The sequence below is a fragment of the Zosterops lateralis genome, assembly GCF_965231275.1.
Source record: "Zosterops lateralis genome assembly, chromosome: 3".
NCBI lineage: Eukaryota > Metazoa > Chordata > Aves > Passeriformes > Zosteropidae > Zosterops > Zosterops lateralis.
In genome coordinates this window covers 52,714,874-52,735,772 of record NC_139764.1, presented here as the reverse complement: position 1 = coordinate 52,735,772, position 20,899 = coordinate 52,714,874, and the positions used below count along the sequence as shown (strand labels likewise).

The window sequence follows — 20,899 nt, the reverse complement described above, 5'->3', positions numbered from 1 at the left end:
AACAGTCTTACATGTTGTAGTTGTAAGGCAAACTAGTTCCATCTAGTATGGAATTAAATCATCCAGAGTATCATGTCAGTTTCTTGTAAAAAAAATCAGTTGAATTTGAATTTTAAAAGGTTATATGCAAACATCTTGAAGTCTAATGATAGGAGTGTTAGTGTGATTATATATGATAAAGCATAATTTGATTAATTGAAGCATGAAAAATCTTTCTGAACTTTTTCCATTTCAGATTATAACTGAAGGTTCAAAAGATGGCATTAGCTGCGGTAACTCATTAGCTGACCAAGCCTTTTTTGATTCCCTTTCTTCAAATACAGCTCAGACCAACTCTGCTGCCAAAAGCAGTAATCAGGTATGTCTTGTGGTTTTTTGGGCACTGTGGGCATGGAAAGTTTTGTTGACATAATTGGTTGCTGTACTGTATTTGTGAACCTTCATGAAAGTACTAATTAAAGTAATTGTGTTTCCATTAGGGAACACTTTTGTTGAATATTAATGATGTGCACAACTACTCAGATGTTGTCACTGCAGGAAAATTTAGTAGTCTTAGCATTTTCAGAAATGAAGCATTTTTATTCTTTCCAGTCTGCAGTGATACAAATCTGTGACTACTTCAGTCTCTGTAAGTGTAAGTGCACTCTTAGCAAATGTATTTTATATTCAGCCTACTTGTTTTATTATGCTAATGTTATTAAGGAACCACAGCTTTCTTGTTTGATGTCTGATACAATTAGGTGATCTATACATCAAGCAGCCAGAGTGAATGGATATATTTATTTCTCAGAATTTGATTAAGAGTAGTTTCTTGGATTAAAAAAGATGAAGCAGATGCATTATCAGTTGGAGAAGAGGCTGACTTTGGGTTTGCTGTAGGAATATTTTTGTCCCTCTATTCATAGCTTTTTGCCTGATGCACCAGTTCATTAAGCAGCAAATACTTAGTTTCAGGTTAGATATCTGAGGACACATTATCTTAAACACAAGCTGTTTATTATGGTCTGCAAACTGCTGCATGTCTCACATGTAGGAAGTTAATAATTTTGAAGTCCATAGGTCAACAGAAGAACAAAATCTGCCTTTTTTCCACCAGCAGCATGCAAAAGTCTTTTGTGTTAGAAAGTAAATGCTTTACTTATGGAAACAGCTGGAGGGACACACCTGGTTTGTAGGTCAGTTAAATATCAGCTCTTAGTTTTCTTAATTGCACCACAGGACTTTGACATGAAGTGAGAACTTTTGAAAACTCTACATGGGACATTTTGTATGACAGTGGACATAGCTGTTCATTGACTCTATAGTGTTTGATTTGGGCTTCCTTGTAGTCAGCTGGACAATGCCAGGATTGTTATTCTATGATCATGTGTTCTCACTAGAGGACTCCAAACCTCACTGTGACCATCTCAATGTTTGTTTTTTTTAAATCCATACCTGGTTAATAGATAAAGCTAAACACAGAACTGTTGGAATGCCTCATCAGTTTTTCCTGTTAGACTGAGCCAAAGGTATTGATTATAGGTTAGTTTTCCCTCAGTAAAAATTGCAGTAATTTGAGCACAGAATGGGGAAACCCCTTCTCTTCTATGTTGTCTGTTACCCTTGCCCCATTTTTTTCCTGCTGTATGTTTCTAGCAAAACTTTGCATCTGAGGAGGCTTGAGATATTTGCAGCAGTTACTTGCTGCCAAATCAGAGAGTAGTGTTTCTCAGAGGAAAAGCATAACTTCATCTGATCTAGGAAGAATTACTTACTAATGTAATATGCAGAATATTTTGAATGATGATAGAGGTATCTGTCAGAGCTGGATGTCTGTCAAGCTTGTGCTTGGAGAGGGAAAGAAAAAAGGTCTTGCCTGCATAGAGAGAAAGGTTAAAATAAAGGTATCTCTTATGTTCTAAATAATAGAGAATTGCTCAGGCAATCTAGTCTTGGAATTTGCATTTCTAGAGGAGTGAAAATCTTGAAAATTTGGTCACTTTACACTGTAGTTTACACAAGATCAACAGTATACTGTCCCTGTAATAAATACAGATTGCAGGATTTTTCATAGATTTTGGAAAAGAGTAACATCATGAAAACAGCTTGTGCCATTTGCATCAGTGCCCTACTCTTAGAAGTGTCCTGTTCCTCTCAGTTGTCCTGCAAATGCTGGGTGAGATAGCTGGAACAACCACTGTACTGCAGTGCATTATGGTAAAAGTACACTGCTGACGTGGAGAGGGAGAGAGAGGACAGTGTGCACCTGGTGCAGTCAAGGCCATGCAAGAATCAGGGGAAGCAGATTTCATCAGGCTAGTGTCTTTAGGTCTTCAGTTTTCAAAGCTTTTTTCATAAGAGGAACCATTCTGTTGTGTGGTCAGGACTTCGTGTCAAATGTTATTTTCATTTTCTCAAGTTTTTTTTTTCTTCAACTGAGTTCAGTGACTGCTCTTTGGTTGTATGCATTTTCTAGAAGATTGTAGATCTTGATTTGAAGACTGGTTTCCTCAGCTTCTGACATATATCTGGTAGTTTTTTCTAGTGGCTTATTGCTAACGGGATTTTAATTTGTATACTAAGCAGTCTGGGACCAGTTCTGGCTTCCACTTTCGGCTGTTAGGCCTTTCTCCCAGATCAGAGAGCTCTCTAGTACAGGCATTTTCTCCTTGCAAAAATTCTATGCCTAATTGTCTTCTTAATTAAGAAATTCTGTCCATTCATTTTGTCTTGCGTGGTGCAAGACCCTATTTTCTTGCTCTCAGGAAAGAAATCCGCAAGTTTTCTTCTGCAGTGACTTTGATGTTGTGATGTGTCTGTGAAGCGCGTGCGTTGCTCCTGTGGGCAGCGATCGCACAAAGGGTGTCAAAGGGTTTGACGTTGCTGCGCCGGTGTAGAAACACCTGACAGAGTGAAGGATTGCATTGGTTCCAGTAATACTGCATCAGGAGGTCAGGCTGAGTCACTCATCCCCTGCATACTGACAGGTCTCTTTGAGCCACTTTCAATAAGAATACAATTTCCTACTCTGTGGGTATGGCCCCTCTTCCTACATGTATTACTCTGAATTTGGATGTGATAATATTTATGTTTTTCAGCACAAGTCCGCTGTGGCACTCTGGCTTGAGTTCGGATGCACAGTCGCAAGCAAGCAAATGGCAGCCTATTCAAGTGCTTTAATGACCAACTAGGTCAATATACAAAGCTTTTAATCTTAAATTAAACTCACATGCAGGCTATGGAGAGTTAAGAAAAATGACAAATTATGTGTCAGTGTAAGGGGAATAGATGCTGGAGGTGGCACGGTAGTGGAAACTAAAATGTAGATAGATCAGTCTGGTAGACTAAGAAATAGCAATATTCCTAAATGCTGACATTTGATAGTATCTATTATATTTTGCAGTAACACGGGGAGATTGCAAGTTTATTACAAGAAGTCTTTATAAAAGCAATTCTAAATAAACAAGACATTTTAGGATATTTTCTTACTAGTATTGTATTGAAGAAATTGCTTTCTATAAACATTGTCACTCTAACATACACATGGTTGCACAACGCCCCCACTCCCCAATTCAGTAAGTCAAAAGATGTTTTAATTCTTAGAATTCCTTCCATTCTTCTCACAGTAAGTAAAAAAAAAAACAAACCAGGTTGTTGTGTAATCTTTCAGTACCAAGCTTTATTAAAAATAGTAGATCTGGCTGAGTTAAAATGTGAATGTGGTGATTTTTCCATTTTTATTTTTGGGAGACCAGTTAAACCACAGTGTTGTAATTTAACCCTAGTAGGCTGCTCAAACCACTGAGCAGCTTATTACCCCCTCAAAGGAGTGGGGGAGAAAACCAGAAGGATGAACATGGGTAAACTCTTGGGCAGAGATAAAGGAAGTTTAATAGGTAAAGCAAAAGTTTCACATGCAGGCAAAGCAAAATAAGGAATTCATTCACTGTTTCCCATGGGCGGTCAGGTGTTCACCCTCTCTGGGAAAGCAGAACCCCATCATGCGTAACCATTACTTGGGAAGATAAATGCCCACTCAAACAACTCTTCTCCTTTTTCCTCATCCCTTTTTGCTTTCTAGTCAAACAAGAGACTTTTGGTTTCCTACTTTGGAAACCGTCACTTTTTGGTGTTAAGAAAACATCATTGACTCAAACACTGTTCTGCTCCCTGTCTATTTTTCTAAGAAGGTTTTTGTTGTTCAGTAAATAATCTCCTGAAAAGTAATTAAAAACAATAATTAAAAGCAGGTTTTTTTCCTTCCTTTTCTTCAGTGAGAAAGACTCAGTAACCACAGCAACACTGTGATATTGTACCTACCTGGGTTTGACACAGATGTGAAGTGACAGTAGAAAAGGGGTAGAGAGATGCAAACCTTAGAAGGAGGAAGAGAAAAGATCCTTGGCAGTTCACTCTCTCCAGCTCATTACTTGCATCAGCAGTGTCCCAGCAATGGCTGCCTTGGTAAGGCTTGCAGCTGCTCTTTTAAAGAGCTATCTGAGGAGATGCTGAGGACATCGAAGCAATCAGGGGGAGCAGTGAAGCTAATTAAACACAAAATAAGGGGAAAAATTGACTCAAGGTGACTATTTACACTCTTAGAAGATAAGCAGATAGGAGAATTTAATGTTGCATCTGCCCATAACATTTGTGCTTTAATGTCTGAAAAGCTTTAAAAAATTATTCAAGAAAATACAATTTAAGGAAGCCTTACTTGCCAAGGATGGAGGCTTGGCTTGCCTTGGCTTTTCTAATGAGTCTTATCCTGTTCTGACCTGATAGCCCTTGGATATAGAGAGCAGCGGGAATGAGTAATCTTTCTTCTCTATCAATCCACTGTTCTCTGAGCAGCAATGCAAGGTGCTGATTTTAGACTGTCATTTGAAAGAGGCAGTAAGTATATCAGCACTTACGCTATTTCTACGTGTTAGAGTTGCATCCATCTATCTATCTATCTGTAAGTTACCTGTAGACTCTGTTGGTGTTGGAATTGTACTGGCAATAATGGCACTGAAATGAATATAAATTTTGTCAGTTTAAACCAAATGAACCTAACAAATACAGTGAACAAAAAGATTATAATTTTTGATGTAAGATGCATCATGTGTTTTTTCTTTTATAGTATTTCTTTGATGCTGAGTTTCTTCCAGGGGCTGCAGCAATAGAGGATATTCTGTTTCGCACTTTTAGATAGTGCTTGTTGCAGTTGACCAAGTGGTCATTATCTTGGTGGCATTTGGAGCCTTATGGAAATACAATCATTAATGTAAAATTCATTCTGAGTTGTCTCCTCCAGCTGGGTTGATTGGGAGTTTTTTGTGGTGGTCAAGCCTAGTGTTTCTCTAGTTACAGATATATTTGCATTTATTTTGCTTGTGTTTCAGGTTCAGAGGCTGCCGTTTTAACAGCAGTGGTCTCTCTTCCTCTGTTCTGAACCACAACTTGTGGTGTTTTTTCATCTGTCTAACCTAAGACACTTTGAAAGTTGTGCACAAGCATCAGCTCTCTTTTAATGATAGTGTTTGTCTGAATCATTTACATTTTGTTACAACTATATTGGCCCAAGCTAGTTCTTCTTATTGAGAAATTAAAACTCTCTCTTTACAATAATTTCATTAGTGGTCTGTAAGCAGACTGTATGTACAACTAGTCATAGTAGTCCAGCTGTTTACAGCCTGCAGCTGTGTAACCTGCAGCCTTGAATATAGAATAGAAATGCTATAAATTTTAGTATTCTGTATATTTTAGTTTGTATAGTTTCTCCTCCATTCTAGAGCTCAGTATAGCTTTTTTTCTTTCTTCCCCTCCCTGCCCCCACCCCGCAGAATAGAAATCTAGCATATGCATTGTATAAATGAAAATATATTGGAGTACTGCCTGTCTGTTTCAGGGTGGAAGTGGATCACAGCTATATTGACGTAAGAGCTGAAGATGTGGCTTCCCTATATCTAAGATACAAAAATAGTTCTTGTACCAAACTGTAAATTGCATTTGTAGAGGAGTTTGTTCCCTTTTCTTGACACTGGTTCTATAATCACTGCCAAGTCTAGTTCTCTATGAAGATGACTTACAGTTCTTCTTAGTTTGGAAAAAAATAAGTATCCTGAGAGTTCACACTTTTGTGAATTACAGATTTTTCCATTATTCCTGTTGACCCTAGGGAATCCACATGTTTTGTGTCTTCAGTTCTGTTGTGGGCAGAGCAGCAGGGCCCCATGGGTAGGTACAGGAAGCATTTAACAGAAGCCTCTCATATTTGTATTGTTTTATCCTGTGGTAAGAGTGAAATCACTTGGGATAGTTTCTCTTACAGAAGAAAAGATAAATGGACTCCTATGTGTTCAAAACCTTTTCCCTTTCAAAAGCTGTGAGACTTATGTATAGACAGGATGAAAATGTAGTTAGCAAAAACACTTAGTTTGATGTCCAGGAGCTGAGGCAACTCAAGTTACCTGGTATGTAGACATAAGTTGTTGAACATGCATAAGGAGAAGACTAAGGAAGTTATTCCCAAAAATTTACTTCATATCTTTCAAGCTCTTTGCAATGAACTGCTGGAAAGGCAAATTGTCATTGTTAAATTTGTATACAGTAACTCCCCTTCCCTGAATTGCTGTGAGCAGCAATAAATGCCAAGATTGAAGAAAATAAATACAGTGCTTCTATTAAGAGTGCAGTATTCTACTTATGTGGAAATTCTGACATGCATGTTATCAAATTCCTGTAACTCTTTTTCTGTTCTCTGATGATTCCGTGTATGTAATAAAGCAGAAGTATCATCACAGGAAATGTAACTCACGTGTACTTGACTGGGTCCAGTTTGTCTTGTTAAACCAGTATGCTAAATTATCATATAAAATATGCAGGTAGTTTCACCATGGGAGTTACAATTACAATTGTAACTTCTAGTTCGTGTTACAGATAATGACACTATAAAATCCTCTATTGCTGAGTGTGATTTGAAAGCAACTCTTTCCCCTCCACCATCTGTCACAATATTGCATTCAGACTGTTAACAGGAATTTGTGACCAACTTAAGCAAAGTACAAGGCTTCTCTACATTACTGTAAACAGTGGCTCGCTTGCTTTGAAATGAATCACATTCACATATTAAAAAATAACCATCCAACATATGATGGTGATTTTATCAATTCCGATTATGGGGTTGTCTTGCACTGTTTTGTGGAATGCAAAGGTTTAGGCAGGAAATTGTTAAACTGGTGTAATACTGTGATCACTCCTTGTCTTCATCTGCATACATACCCTCAGGCAAAATCTGACCATTGAAATAGTTTTCCACAATTTATAGTTGTTGGTATACTTTTTCTCTTGTCCAGTTCACAGAGTTGCAGAATAGGTCAGGTTGGAAGGAACCACAGTGGGTCATATGGTCTGACCTCCCAACTCAAGCAGGGTCATCCTAGAGCACATGGCTCAGGATTGTGTCCAGATGGTTGTTGGCTATCTCCAGTGAGGAAAATTCCACAACCTCTCTGGGCAACCTGTTCCAATGCACAGTAAAGAAATTCTTCCTGATGCTCAGGTGGAACTTCCTGTGCATCAATTTCTGTCTATTGCTCCTTGTCCTATTGCTTGGCACCACCGAACAGGGCCTGGACCCATCCTCATGTCAACCTTCCTTCAGATACTCACAGACATTGATGTGGTCCCCTCAGTCATCTCTTCTCAAGGCTAAACAGGCCCAGCTCCCTCAACCTTTTCTTATAGGAGAGATGCTCCAGTCCCTTAATCAGCTTTGTAGCCCTCCTTTGGATCTGCTCCAAGGGCTCCATGTCTCTCTTGTGCTGAAGAGCCCAGAACTGGACGCAGCTCTCCAGATGAGGCCTCACCAGGGCTGAGCAGAGAGGCAGGATCACCTTCTTCAACTTGCTGACAATGCTCTTCCTAATGCAGCCCAAGGGACACCTTTGGCCTTCTTGACCACACACTGCTGGCTCATGGACAGCCTGTTGTCCACCAGGACCCTCAGGTCCTTCTCTGCAGAGCTGCTTCCCAGCCTGTGCTGGTGCCTGGGCTTGTTCTTCCCCACAACTCTGTGCTACCTTTGTCTTCATTTGACTTATTTCATTGAGGTAGCTTTGTGGTCTAGTTTGGCACTGACTACACAGAATGTTTTAAGTTGCTAATGGTGATAATACTGACTACCCTCCTGTGACCATTTCTCCTAACTTACACACTTACAGTGCCATGTGGCACACGTGTTGCACAGTCCCCTGCACCACAGCAGGGGGCTTACTGCCATATGTTATTTCCTTCTTGATTTTTTTGTTTGTTTGTTTGTTTGTTTTGTTTTGTTCACTGAGCACTTCTTTTAAAGTGGCATCATGGGCATTTGTAATTGAAAGTGACAAACTGAAAATGGCCAGTAATATGCTTCAATTCCTCAAACAAACAAACAAAAAAGCCAAAGCAAACAAACAAACAAAAAAAAAGAGACAAACTAGGGAAACCCCTCTTCTCTGTTTCCAAACAAAAGTAGAGTGCTTTCCCCAAAAAGGAAAGATAAAACCTTGCTCAATCTTTGTAGCCTGATCGTAGGATGCTTAGATTGCGCTAGACAACATCAGAGAGGAACAGGGAGTCTTTCTTCTCTTTTTGGCATTGCTGTGATTGCTACTTAGAAAGCTGTCTGAAACTTCTCATCTGTGTTTCAATAAGAAACCATAGAAAGAATTGAAATCAGCTCAAGAGAAGACAAGGATTATAAAGAAGTGACTTGATTGCCATTTACATGTGCACGTGCGAGCAACAAAAACAGAAGTCTGAGAGAGCTCTATTGAATAAATTTTGTAGGATTTTTAGTGTCTGAAAGTTGAAACTAAGTAAACTTTAATTAAAAAAATAATTTCCTTGAAGCAGTCAGGGTGACAGTAGATGTCTTTCACCTCTCCTCATCCTATCACTGAGTATTCTTTACTCAAGTCTAAATTATGTATCTTTCTGAAACACCATTCCATATTTCAAAGATGGAATTTTTTTAGCTGAATCAGGAGATGATAGACAGAAATCCTGTGCCTGCACTGTGCACAAGTAATGCAGCTCCTAGTCCAGTTTGGTTGCAAATAACCTTACAGATAAGGAAATGGAATTGGAAACAGTAAAATAACAAAAAACTAACAGCTCTGCTCTTCATGGTAGTATCTCAGTTTGTCCACGGGTGGTTTAGATTTACTTTCTGCTGGAAACAGGGAGTGTCCAGTGGGTGTGTCTGGGCTTTGTTTTGTTTGTGAACAGGCAAAGCTCAGCTCCTGTGACGAGTCATGAAGGGGGCAGCAGGATTGGTAGTGGAGGTTGTGGACAATGGTTTCCTCTGGAAGGGAGAAGACAGGAGTACCAAGGGACAAATGGGTTTCTAGGACAGTCTTACTACAGCCTCCTTGCCAGCTCCTTCTGGAGGTCATGTTGCTTTCAAGTATTTATCTTCAGGAACATTCTAGTATCTAGATAAGTCCATGAGGTTGGTTATTCTTTAAAATCTAGCCCATCTTCCCTTCTGCTTTTCCTAGAGAATTTCTTTAAGGTAGTTTATGTTGTACCATAGAAAAGAGGGCCTTCCTTCAGAAGTGGAAGAAATTTCATGGACCACAATGCTAAGTTAATGATCTACCAAGAAGAAAGCTTAGCCATAAAATATCATGGACATGGCAGCTGCTTCAGTTATCTGCTAATGTGCACACTTGTTCTATCTTAAACAGCACAGTGAATGCAGTTATGTGATTGCTGCAGAGTAGGCTTTTAGCCCTTCATCTTTCTTCCTGGAGAAAAAACTTGATTTTTAAGGTGTTTCTCTATATACTCACTTAGTTGTTTGGGTTTTTTTTTAATGTATCTATCAGAGATTGTTATCCAAAGAACTTAAGCTTAGTGTAATGTCTGAGTATGCTTAAGGCTTTGTTTTCATGCAGGTAACTAAGGCAGCTAGAAAACTGGAGAGGTATGTTCATTCCTGTGAGCTATTCAGCTGAGTCACCTTGACTTTTCTTGTGTTTTCTGCCATTGCTCTGTGCTGTCTGTCTCTTTTAAACCCCTCTTCAAGAGCATAACACTTCTCATTGCAGCTTTGGCTGTCCTGAACTTCCCTTGATCTGATCAGGCTTACTTTTGCTACTCACTGCTTCAGCATGGCTTTTTTCTCTGAGTAGATTTCAAGATGTATTTCTTACAGTTGGAGGTCATTATTTTTGATGGCACGCTTAACCTAGGTCTTTCTGGGTACTTAAATTAGTTTTACCATCTGAACCTTGTGTTTGTTTTGGCTTTTGTCCTTCAGCAGTAGAATGGATCTATTTGTCCATCAGGGGCATGCGTTAATATGAGGAAGGAGCCTGCCAGAATCAAATTAGTTGGCCAGGAGACCAAATAAAGATTCTTAGCCAGGGCAGAGAGACACCTCAGTGCCTTAGCTTTACTGTCTATAGTTTTGGATTCTCTGGAAAATAGCAAATATGTCACTTCTCCTATTTAATTCATGATTCATTTGGTAAAGTTACTGACATTCCACTTCCAAGCTGAGAATTTTTCTGTTGTGGTGGAATTTTTTCTCATTCAACTATTTTTAGATCTTTAAAAACGTACTAGGCTTAGCTTCCCATCCCCCAGGCCCCACCAGTAATGATCTGTTTCTGTAGTTTGAATCTGCCCTTAGTGGAATCCTCTTAAAACATTCAGTAATGGTTCCCTCTGTTGTCAGTTCCTGACATAGCCCTTTTGTCTTGTTTTTTTCCTCTAGGACAGTAGGAGTGAGCAAGTCCCTAGTAGTCTACAAAAGGGAGAATTGGGTGCCTTTTAGGAGTTTATCCTTGAATTTAATCTCAGTGTACTTGTTTAATGTAACCTTGGGGAGCAAGGAGATGCAATGCTTCATTTGAAAGCTGATCAGTTTCATAGTTGTGTGGTGTGGCATTTCTTTTTGTGTACATTTGAGAAGGCTTGAATACTTGGATATTAGGTGTGCTGTATCAAATTATATTGACTAAATATCAGCTTCTTGCAAGGGCTCTTCACCTTTTTTGTGATGACTAAGGAGAGATCAGAGACTTATCAAGTTCATTTATGGGAAACTAAAGCTGTAAGAACATGGCTTTTAATCGCCTGCAGAATACTTGATGGTTTAATTAAGGTTTATTCAACCACAGCTAGACCAGATAAATGGCTTCTTGTATCGAGAGTGTCAGCTGCTGAGATCCACAGAACTGCTCACTGGAGCTGAGATGACCCTCTTAATAAGTGGTATGTCTTTAGTTGGTCCTCCATGATGCTCTGGGACCTTGAGGATGGCAGGCCTGATTCCTGAGCCCTTCTCCATTGTTGACTGCCACTTATGAGTGTCCACAGTATGTGTGCATGTAGGAAAACATTTCAAGAAGGTTGAAGGGAATCCTTTAAGTGCACTTTGAAAGTTATCTATAGATTCCTAAGCCATTTCTTACTCTCTTCCCCAGTGCTTCTTTGGGGACCTTTTGGCTGAAAGGAATAGAAGGGAGAGTAGCATATTCCACCCCCTTTACAGCCTATAAGTGATACACCTAGGGGCAAGTGCTTACCCCACAGCTTTCTTGGACACCTCAGAAGTAAAATTTTCTGATTTGAAGAGTGCTGGAGATAAGACTTCTGGGAGCACAATTTAAGTAATACATTTTCCTTTGCTGTATAGCATCTGTGCATATCAGCATTTGTCTGTGGCTGTGATGATTGCTCTTGACATTCATTCTTTAGTAGTGTCAATATTATTGCCTTCCTCTTTTTTGCAACAGATTTGAAGGTTTCTTTACCATTTACTCATGTACCAGACTTCACATTAACTACTACAAAAAGGAGGAAAACTTTACTCAGTTGTTTGGTGATCATGACACTTCTGGCATGAGCCAAAAGCTTTCATTTGCTAGTGATCAGCAAAACATATATTGCAGAAGTATAGGTATATTAATATTATGCAAACTAATCTTTTCTAGGTGCTTCAAGTTGTGGTAGAAACAGGCATGTTTTTCCATGTGATTGGGCCCCAGCCCTGTGTGTTTTCATTTAGCAAAGAATGAACTCTGACTATTTCTATGTGTGGTTATTTCTCTTTCCATAAACTCATACCTGGTGAAAATAGGAAAAGAGCAGAGTGGTATAAGCTACCAGCAACTTCTTTGTAATTTGCTCAAAGTAGCACTGGGTATCAGCTATTCAAGAATATTGCTCCCCCAGGGAGTAGTGTTCTTGCACCAGTTTCATTTTAAAAAAATTATTTACATATATATATATATGTGTGTGTGTATATATATATATATCTCCCCAAGCTATCACTATAGGAACTGTCCACATAATCTGTCTCTGTCAATTCCTAGAGATCCATTGACCCTTCTGAATGGGGATTCTGAATGGGGATTTTTCTCCCCAGCCTGTGGGCTTGGTTTTAATTTTCAGATCCTGGAAGGAATTGTGAACCTAAATGTATAAAGGTGTTATGTGATAGCATAATTTTTGAGTCTTTATGGTTTCACAGTATCTGTGAAATCTGACTGTCAGATGACTTTGTTTGAGGAAAAACTGAAGGGAGAGTTCTTATTCCTAAGCAGAATATCAAAGTTAAAATGAGAGCAGAGAATATTTAGTGGAAAAAATTGGGATGTGGAGTAGATGTACCTTTTTTGTGTAAGACGCTTATGCAACATTTTTGCAGATAATAATTTAGTTTTTAGTGGGAGTTTTATTAAATTTCCTGTATTGGCAAATGTTATAAGATACATGTAAATGTTGTAGTCTAATAGTAATTAATTTATATAAGGCACTTCTTCTTTTATATGCTTCTTTATGATAAAAATAATGCACTAGCATCAATAAGGATTTGAGACTTCTTTTTATGAAACTCAGTTTCTCCCTCTGCTGAACAAGACAAGCCTTCTTGGCTTTGTTTGCTTTCCTTCCTCATCTTTTCTTCCTCCTACACTTGGAGTGTGTGGGTTTCGATATGTGTGCAGTTTTTTCTTTCTGCCAGCAAGTCTCTGCACTAAGTATCTGGAGTAGACTACACTTAACTAGTCAATGCTTTTTTCAAACTGTACTGTTAAAATCAAGGAGCTGAGCAGGATGCTAAGCTATTAAGCCGAGATGAACTTGCCAAATGCAGTAGTTAGAGACGTCTGCTCTGCACTCCTTCACTGAGGTTTCCACCTCCACAACAGCATTAGCAGAAGGGGGTGTGTGAGTGCCTTCACAAGCTTATGCTGAGAGAGTAGGTCTGCAGGGAGATAGCATACCGTTCCCTGGCAGATGTCTGTTTTCTTCCCCCATCTTCACTGTGAATGAGATAAGCTTTGAAAGGGAAGCTCAGCAGGTTAGGCTTTAACTCCCTAACTGCCACACCAGTAGTGATGGTGTGGGTGGGCAATTTATTATTTGCTTTTAGTAAAGCCACTAGTCTGAGTTTGGTAAAATATTTGCAAAAACCTAATTCTTGACTTCTGAGTTCTGGTTTTAAATGTGCTAATTAGCCCATGGCTTTAGGTAATTAATAGTTCACAAGTACCATACTTACTAAGGTGTCAATGTAAAATAATTACCATGGGTGAGATTGCTTCCTAACACTGTTGCAACAAATAATTTAATTACCCTGAGGAGAAGCACTCTTATTAGTATGTATTGGTGTCACATTGCTGGAAAGCTGATCAGTTTTTCCAAGTGCTTGCTGCATGCAGGAGTTGTGTAGCTGGAAATGCAAGATTTGGCAGCTGCTTCTAAATCAAACAAGTGAAGTGCTGAATGCAAACTCAGCCTACCAGCAGGAGATAAAAGACTTCAAGAAGAAAGTACGTGGCTGTTGCTCATTTCTTCAGCAATTCTTCTTTACTTTTGTCTTTATACAATCTAGGCAAGCATTGCCAATGATCCTTGGTCCAGCTGGAACGTTGGGAAGTCTGGGAACTGGGATAATGGAAATGCTGTTGACAGCTGGGCAACGAAGCCTGAAAGTGCAGCTGGCCAGAGAAACAGCGCTTCAAATAACTGGGAGGCAGCAGCAGCATTTGGCCATCCACAGGCATATCAAGGACCAGGTGTGTTGATAATGCTCTTTTTTAAAAAAATAAATTAGAGTAGGTGGACAGTAGAGGTAAGAATTATTTAATCTTTCATAACTATAGGCCATTGCTTATTTGAAAGACAAAACCAAACCAGTTTCCTAATAGCACATTGCCATGTGGGTAATCTGGACACTAAAATAATAGAGGTTTTAAAAACTAAATAATTTTTTAAAAATTTTCATCCACAGTAACAGACATCTCAAACTTTTATGGAAATCTGACAAACCAAAGTCTTGTGCATACGTGATCTGTTCTCAGGCATGTTGTTCAGCTTGTGTAACTGGAACTTTTAAACTCCCTTGAATTTGTGCTTCCAGTCCTTTGAAGGAATAGTCTCTTAAATCCTTAATTTTAAGAAGTAACTAGCCTTTCAGAAGGCTTCTCTACCTTTTTGTAGTAACAGCCTAAACTAAGGGGAGAACTCATAAATGGGGAGTGCTAATTTGGAGTCTGTGAATATGGAACACAGTTGAGTTCATCTTAACATACCATCATCTGTTCTTTATTTTTTTTTCCCCTCTCCCTCAGTGGATTTCTAGTGCACTGCTTTGCAGGTTGTATTTGATGGAGATAGTGGTAATGGAGGAGGAATCGTAAAGTAGAAGGCTGAAAGAGATTTAAATGTATTTACCTTGATTATTGATTATTTGTATGTGAGTGCTGAAGTACTTGCTTCTGCTTTTGAAGAGAAATTATGTAACTTTGTCCTTTCCCTATCCCCTGATCCCTCCTGTACTTCAGCAGCTGCTGATGACGATGATTGGGATGATGACTGGGATGACCCAAAATCAACTTCACCATCTTACCTTGGTTACAAGGAGACTGAAGCATCAGAGGCTGGGGGGGTCCAGCGTGGAAATTCTCGTGCAGCTGCTATGAAGTTACCACTTAACAAGTAAATGAAAATGCGGGGGAAATGTGTATATATTGAAGAGAATTGGAATTTGTCAAGATGTGTAAATTCAACGTCCTTGAAATAAGCAATGCAAATATTAGAGTTTTGGGGCAGAAGAGAAGATGGATTTGAAGTTCAGAGCACTCCTTAAGCAAGCAGAGGACAGATCGCTGAAAGCTTGAAAGTACATGACAAAGCTGTATAATTTTTCGAGGTGTCATACAGGCAGATGACACTTACACAATCCCTGAACTTAAAGTTTTTAAAATTTAACTGTCTTTGACATTTTGTTCTTAATCAAAGTCAAAGGTGGTGGATGACTTGTTCATAAAGTAGAAACTGATGAGAGATGCTGCCCCAGAGTTCTTGAGCAATTTGAGTTTCTAGTGAGGAAAAGTTCTGTTCTACTGTATTTGTGCAGGTTGATTCTTGAGCCACAGAAAGTTTAATTTTATAGATAAAAATCTTACAGTAGTGTCAAGCTTTGTCAAGGCTATACTAGCATTATCTCAGCAGCTTAATGTTTGTTTATTCTAAAACTGCTGTTATTCTGAGAGCTAGTGTGTGGTAATCTCTAAGCAGATGGAGGCAGAGTGGAAAAGGATTGTAGAATAATGGTTTTGTGAGTATATAACTAAAACAAACTGTGTCTGCATGACTCGTCAGTTTTGTTCATCAGTGGGTTTTTATGTCCAGTGTGCACGAGTTCCTCTGCATTATAGTTTACTTGTAAACTCACAAAAATACCTTATTTAAGAGATTTTTTTTGTCTGTGGAGTAAGTCCTACTTTACTACTCGTGTTTCTGCAAGCAAGTTGGCAATATTTGAGGGCTAATTACTTTCCTAATTAGAATAAGAACTACCATTTGCTTTTTATAAGGCATTTTGTAAGACTTTAAGAACATTATAGTGATTGTTTGGCTTTCTTTTAGTTGGTGGATTAATTATTTAAGATAATTCATGTTTAGAAGCACTTGATAGATCTTCTCTTTATCATTCTTTCAGATGATTGAATTCTCATAATTTGAAATCTCAGGTGCATGAGCATCTGTGTGTGTGTGGTGTCTCCAGAGAGGGTGGGGCTGCAGAGGAGTGATTGATATTACTTTGTAGTCCTCCTGTTATGTTTGGTATGATGGATGGCAGAGCAGGAATAGATACTTTGCTCTACAAGAAGGGGCCTATTACACACTTAGACACACACGAAAACCCTGGATGTCAGTAGACAAAACTTTTCTGCTTTTTTCAGTGCAAAATGTTGATTACTGTTGTTACAGTAATTCACATAATTCTGTACTTGAAAAATACTTTGGGTTTTTTTTTCCTATAATGGCAGGTAGTTTTGCATATGTCAAAGGAAGGAGAATCTGGAATTAACTTATCACTTCATTTTATTGTTAGATTTCCTGGATTTGCAAAACCTGGAATGGAACAGTATCTGTTGGCAAAGCAGCTAGCAAAACCCAAAGAAAAAATTCCCATAATTGTAAGTTGGGGTTGTGTATAATTTTTCTGTATGCATGGTATGGGTTTTTTTGGTTTGCTTTTTTTGGTTGGTTGGGTTTTGTTGATTGGTTGGTTGGGTTTTATAATCCTTCTCACCTTTCCCTGTTTTTTCAACTGAGCTTTTATCTTCAAGGTTGCTATATATATTTGGGTCAGAAGAAACTGATACTGAACATATAATTAGAAATAGAACTGTTGTAATAAAATCATAAGTGTGATGATGATGATGATTATTGTCAGTACTTTTTCTCCTCATGCTGTGTGTACATTATTTGTGATGAACATAAGCCTTTTTGGGATTGGGATGCATAGCAAATACACTGTCTATTCGTTATCTAGATAGTTACATGTAGGAGCTACATTTGTAGAGGTTTGCAATATTCAGTCTTGATGGTCAGGTCTTTTCTGATCTAAAAACCAAACTCTTCTGTATATATGCTATTCTAGTGAAATGTAGTTGAAATAGCCCTAGAATTCACCACTCCTTTGTTATTTGGGAAAAACTGTAAAATACACAAGATTGTGTGACCAGCTGTGGTTAATCGTCCCTGCTTGCAAGAAACCCCTTTATTTCCAGACTCTCAGCCTCTCACTGAAATCAACGGAAACTCTCAAGTGAAGAGAGAAGATATATGTCTCCTTGTTTGCAGCTGGTGCAACATGATGAATTTACAGATAACATTTGCAATTTCTTACAGATTGGTGATTATGGCCCAATGTGGGTATATCCTACCTCTACATTTGACTGTGTGGTGGCAGATCCCAAAAAAGGTTCTAAAATGTATGGTCTCAAGAGCTACATCGAGTATCAGCTGACCTGCACTGTAAGTGTATCTGAAACAGGATCTTTTGTCTCACAAATATGTGTCATTTGTACATATAAATAAAAGTCTGTGTAACTTGGCAAGAGCATTGTAAAAGTAAGTGGTGGTTGTCATATTTTTTTACCCCAAGGATTTGCTTTTTTCTAGAATTTCAAGTTCTTCTGTATTAAGACTCTAAGTCATACATTTTATTTACATTCCATGTGGTTACCATTCTGGTCATGCTTGTTTCATGTGAGTATGTGTAGATGCCTGTCCAAGTTCAGAGTTGTGTTTCTCTTACAGAACACTAATCGGTCTGTCAACCACAGATACAAGCACTTTGACTGGTTGTATGAGCGGCTCCTGGTTAAATTTGGATTAGCCATTCCAATCCCTTCTCTTCCAGACAAGCAAGTAACAGGTAATTTATTCCCAGTTTTGAATTCATGGAATGGGAAATAAGGAAATCAGTTTTTTCTAAGGTTCAGTTATGTCTTTCTGATTGTTTTTCCCATTATTTTTAAAGAAGGTTTCAAAGAAACCCCAGCCTTTCACCCTCAAAACTTATGATGAATTGTTATGACTGATTGATAATAGCAGATCACTACTAGGAGAATCACTTAAAAACTGAGGTTCATTTATCTAGTCCAGTGATTAAACAAAAGGTAATTAAAAGCAAAACAAATCCCCCTAGTTACTACGTGAGATAATAATTACCATTGGAGAGAAGAGATAGCTACTTATGTTCTGTATTTGCTGATTGGCTGGGCCAATGTTTTTGCATGGGGTTTTTTTGAGGGTTGGGGAGGGGAACACATTGTGTTTGGTTTTGTTTGGGTTTTTTTCTTTGCATTTGATTGTACATATGTTATGTTATGTATATATGCTATGTAGGAGCTTTGACACAAAGTTCCCAGAGGAAAGGAAGCATCTCCTGACAAACAGGAGTTTTTTGCTTCCAACTGAAATGTTGCAGCTGTTTGTCCTCTTGCTTGATTTCACACTTGATTTAGAAAACATCTTTCATTCATATAGCATTCTGCTCTGGTTTGATGTCAGTTCAGCTTGACCAAACAGTCCAAAGCTTGTGGAAATCTATTGTTCTGACTTCAAGAAAAGTGGGATTAGGTTCTTTAAATGCGCATAAGTTTAGTCATTGCAACAGAATATGACAATGCCTCTGCATTTTCAGTAGCCTCTGGCTTCCTTTCTACAATTATGTGCTATAGTGTGCATGTGAAGAAAAGAATGGAGACATGTGTAGGAGGAAAATGAATTACTTTAGCCCATTTCCACTTGTATGTTTCTGGTAAGATTATACAGTGTTTAAGATGAACAGCCAAAACCAAACATACAAGCATCGGCATGTTGCCAACCACGTGGCTGTGGGCATCACTCAAAATGCAGCAGCTCTGCTGTGTTTGAAGAAAGCTCAGCATTGATGGAGTTGCTGGGATAAATGCCGAGGAAACTGAAAAGTGAGGAAGTGACTTCTTCCCCTTAGCCTCGTGTTTAGAATTGACCAGCATTTTTATTTAAACGTGTGCATGTCTACTAAAAGGAAGCCAGAAGACATGATGGGGTCTCTAGATTTCATTGTAACTATATCTTAAAAGATCAAAAAAATTGGGCATCACATCTTGGCAAAATCCATTGCCTGTGAATTTCTGTGTTCTGGAAACTCTGAGACAGAATACCTTACCCCATGCAAAGAAAAAAATTTAAACAAACAAGAAAGTGACTCTTTTTCTGAAACATGAAGAAACTGGGAAAAGAGTGCTTATCTTTAGCTATGTTTAGGAGGCTTCTTTCTGAAGACTGTCTACAAAAGCATTTTTTTCAATTGATCTTGACAAAACAAGGCTCCAGACTGACTTTGTCAGGATCCTGGTTTTGACAATATACTTGTGATAATATGCTTAATGACCAGCATGTAACTTCCAACTGCTGCTGTCCTGTTTTGCACTCCTTGCAGGAATGCTGTGGAGATTTCTTTATGGATTAAAAAATGAAACAAATGATTGGATATACTGAATAGTATAGAATGTCTCTTCTGTAGTGTTTGATTTTTTTTTATTTATTTTTTTTCTAATTTGCAGGAAAAATACCCATACACAAAGTTAATTTTTTATTAGTTCTGTCATTTATCTGCTAATCTTGCTAGTTTCCACTTCTGCAAAGAACAAAAAAAAAAAACAACGAAAAAACCAAAACCACAAAAATCTCAATTTTGTAGATCTGCTGCCATAGTAACTATGCAGTATAATTATATTGAAACAGTACATGTGTTCAAGGCTTGTCATCTGCGCTGCTATGGAAATCAGAAGAGTTGGGTGCTGGAGGATTCTCCTTTCCTTTCAAATCCTGTTCACTGTATGCTTTAGAAATCTGATGTCGTGCATTTTTTAAATTAGAAAGGATTCTATCAAGAAGACCAGTTTCTACTAAAACTAACTGTTCTTATGAATACACAGTGATGATGCATTACTGGTTTAAGAAAAAATGGTTACTTATTTAGTTTGTATTAAAAATATCTTAAGTACCAAAAAAATCATTTACAGTCTTATATGTATGTGTATATTCTAACCACTTTATGCATATGATTTATTGATTTTTTCCCCCCAGTTTACCTATATGGAAGTATGTTTAAAGAAGGCACTACTTTTTAAATCTGTGATTTGTATTTGAGTAATTTCAAATGTTTCTGAGCAATCCAATTTCAATGTTTTTTGAGCAGTTTAATTTCAGTGTTTTGTTACCTTGTACAAGGCAACTTGGATTGTAGTTCCTTTTTCTTCAATGTTTTTGAACGTCATATTGACCAAGATTTTACTAAACTGTACCAGAAAAATACCTGCATTCCAAGCCTGTGTCTGGCTTGTCACTTGGGTCGTCTGAATACCTAATTTTTCCATCCAAAAGTTTATTAGTTTTTTTTTCAAAAAAATATATTTGAATTGTGGGTGGGTATTAGATATTTTTAATATTTCCTGGCTATCTTAAAAACAAGGAGAAAACTCTTGATCAGTAATCAGTATACTGTAATTTAAGGTTCTTTTGATTTGTTAGCATAATGGGCCATTTATTTACGAGTTGAACTCAAATGATCCTTGTGAGTCCATTCCTACTCAGGATTCTGTGATTCTTGTAACTTCTGAGTCTAATATTAAATTGTTAATAACTCCCCAAATGAATTACAGGTTGTTTGAATTTAAATTTTAAAAAAAGGAATTTGAAGGTGCTTGCCTGTAAATGTAACAATTATTGTTCGATGTGTAACAGGGCGCTTTGAAGAAGAATTCATCAAAATGCGCATGGAGAGGCTGCAGGCTTGGATGACGAGAATGTGTCGCCATCCCGTTGTCTCAGAAAGTGAAGTATTCCAGCAGTTTCTCAATTTCCGAGATGAGAAGGTAGGAAATGAAATTGAGTTCACACACAGACTGAGATTGAGGAATTGCTGTCCCCTCACAGTTCCCCTTCAAACCAAGAGTGCAGCTCTGTAGCCACCCCACTGTGGGCAGTAGTGACGGGCTGGAAACTGCTGGGATTCCTAACTCAGTTGATTGATCAAAACAAAGCATAAAATTGCTCCTGTGAAATGCTACACACCATTCCCACACAG

At 38.2% G+C, this 20,899-nt stretch overlaps 1 protein-coding gene across 2 annotated transcripts in view; it reads left to right on the top strand.

Annotated features, from left to right (window-relative positions):
• SNX9 (sorting nexin 9) overlaps nt 1-20,899 on the top strand; it is a 59,348-nt gene that overhangs the window by 21,766 nt on the left and 16,683 nt on the right. The window contains exons 4-10 of one of the 2 annotated variants that reach the window (XM_083856086.1): nt 236-358; nt 13,856-14,039; nt 14,811-14,961; nt 16,364-16,448; nt 17,167-17,292; nt 17,578-17,695; nt 20,557-20,687. In XM_083856086.1, the coding sequence (XP_083712212.1) occupies nt 236-358; nt 13,856-14,039; nt 14,811-14,961; nt 16,364-16,448; nt 17,167-17,292; nt 17,578-17,695; nt 20,557-20,687 (918 nt within the window). Of the gene's footprint in view, nt 1-235; nt 359-13,855; nt 14,040-14,807; nt 14,962-16,363; nt 16,449-17,166; nt 17,293-17,577; nt 17,696-20,556; nt 20,688-20,899 lie in introns of both variants that reach the window. The other variant, XM_083856085.1, reaches the window with a different exon arrangement.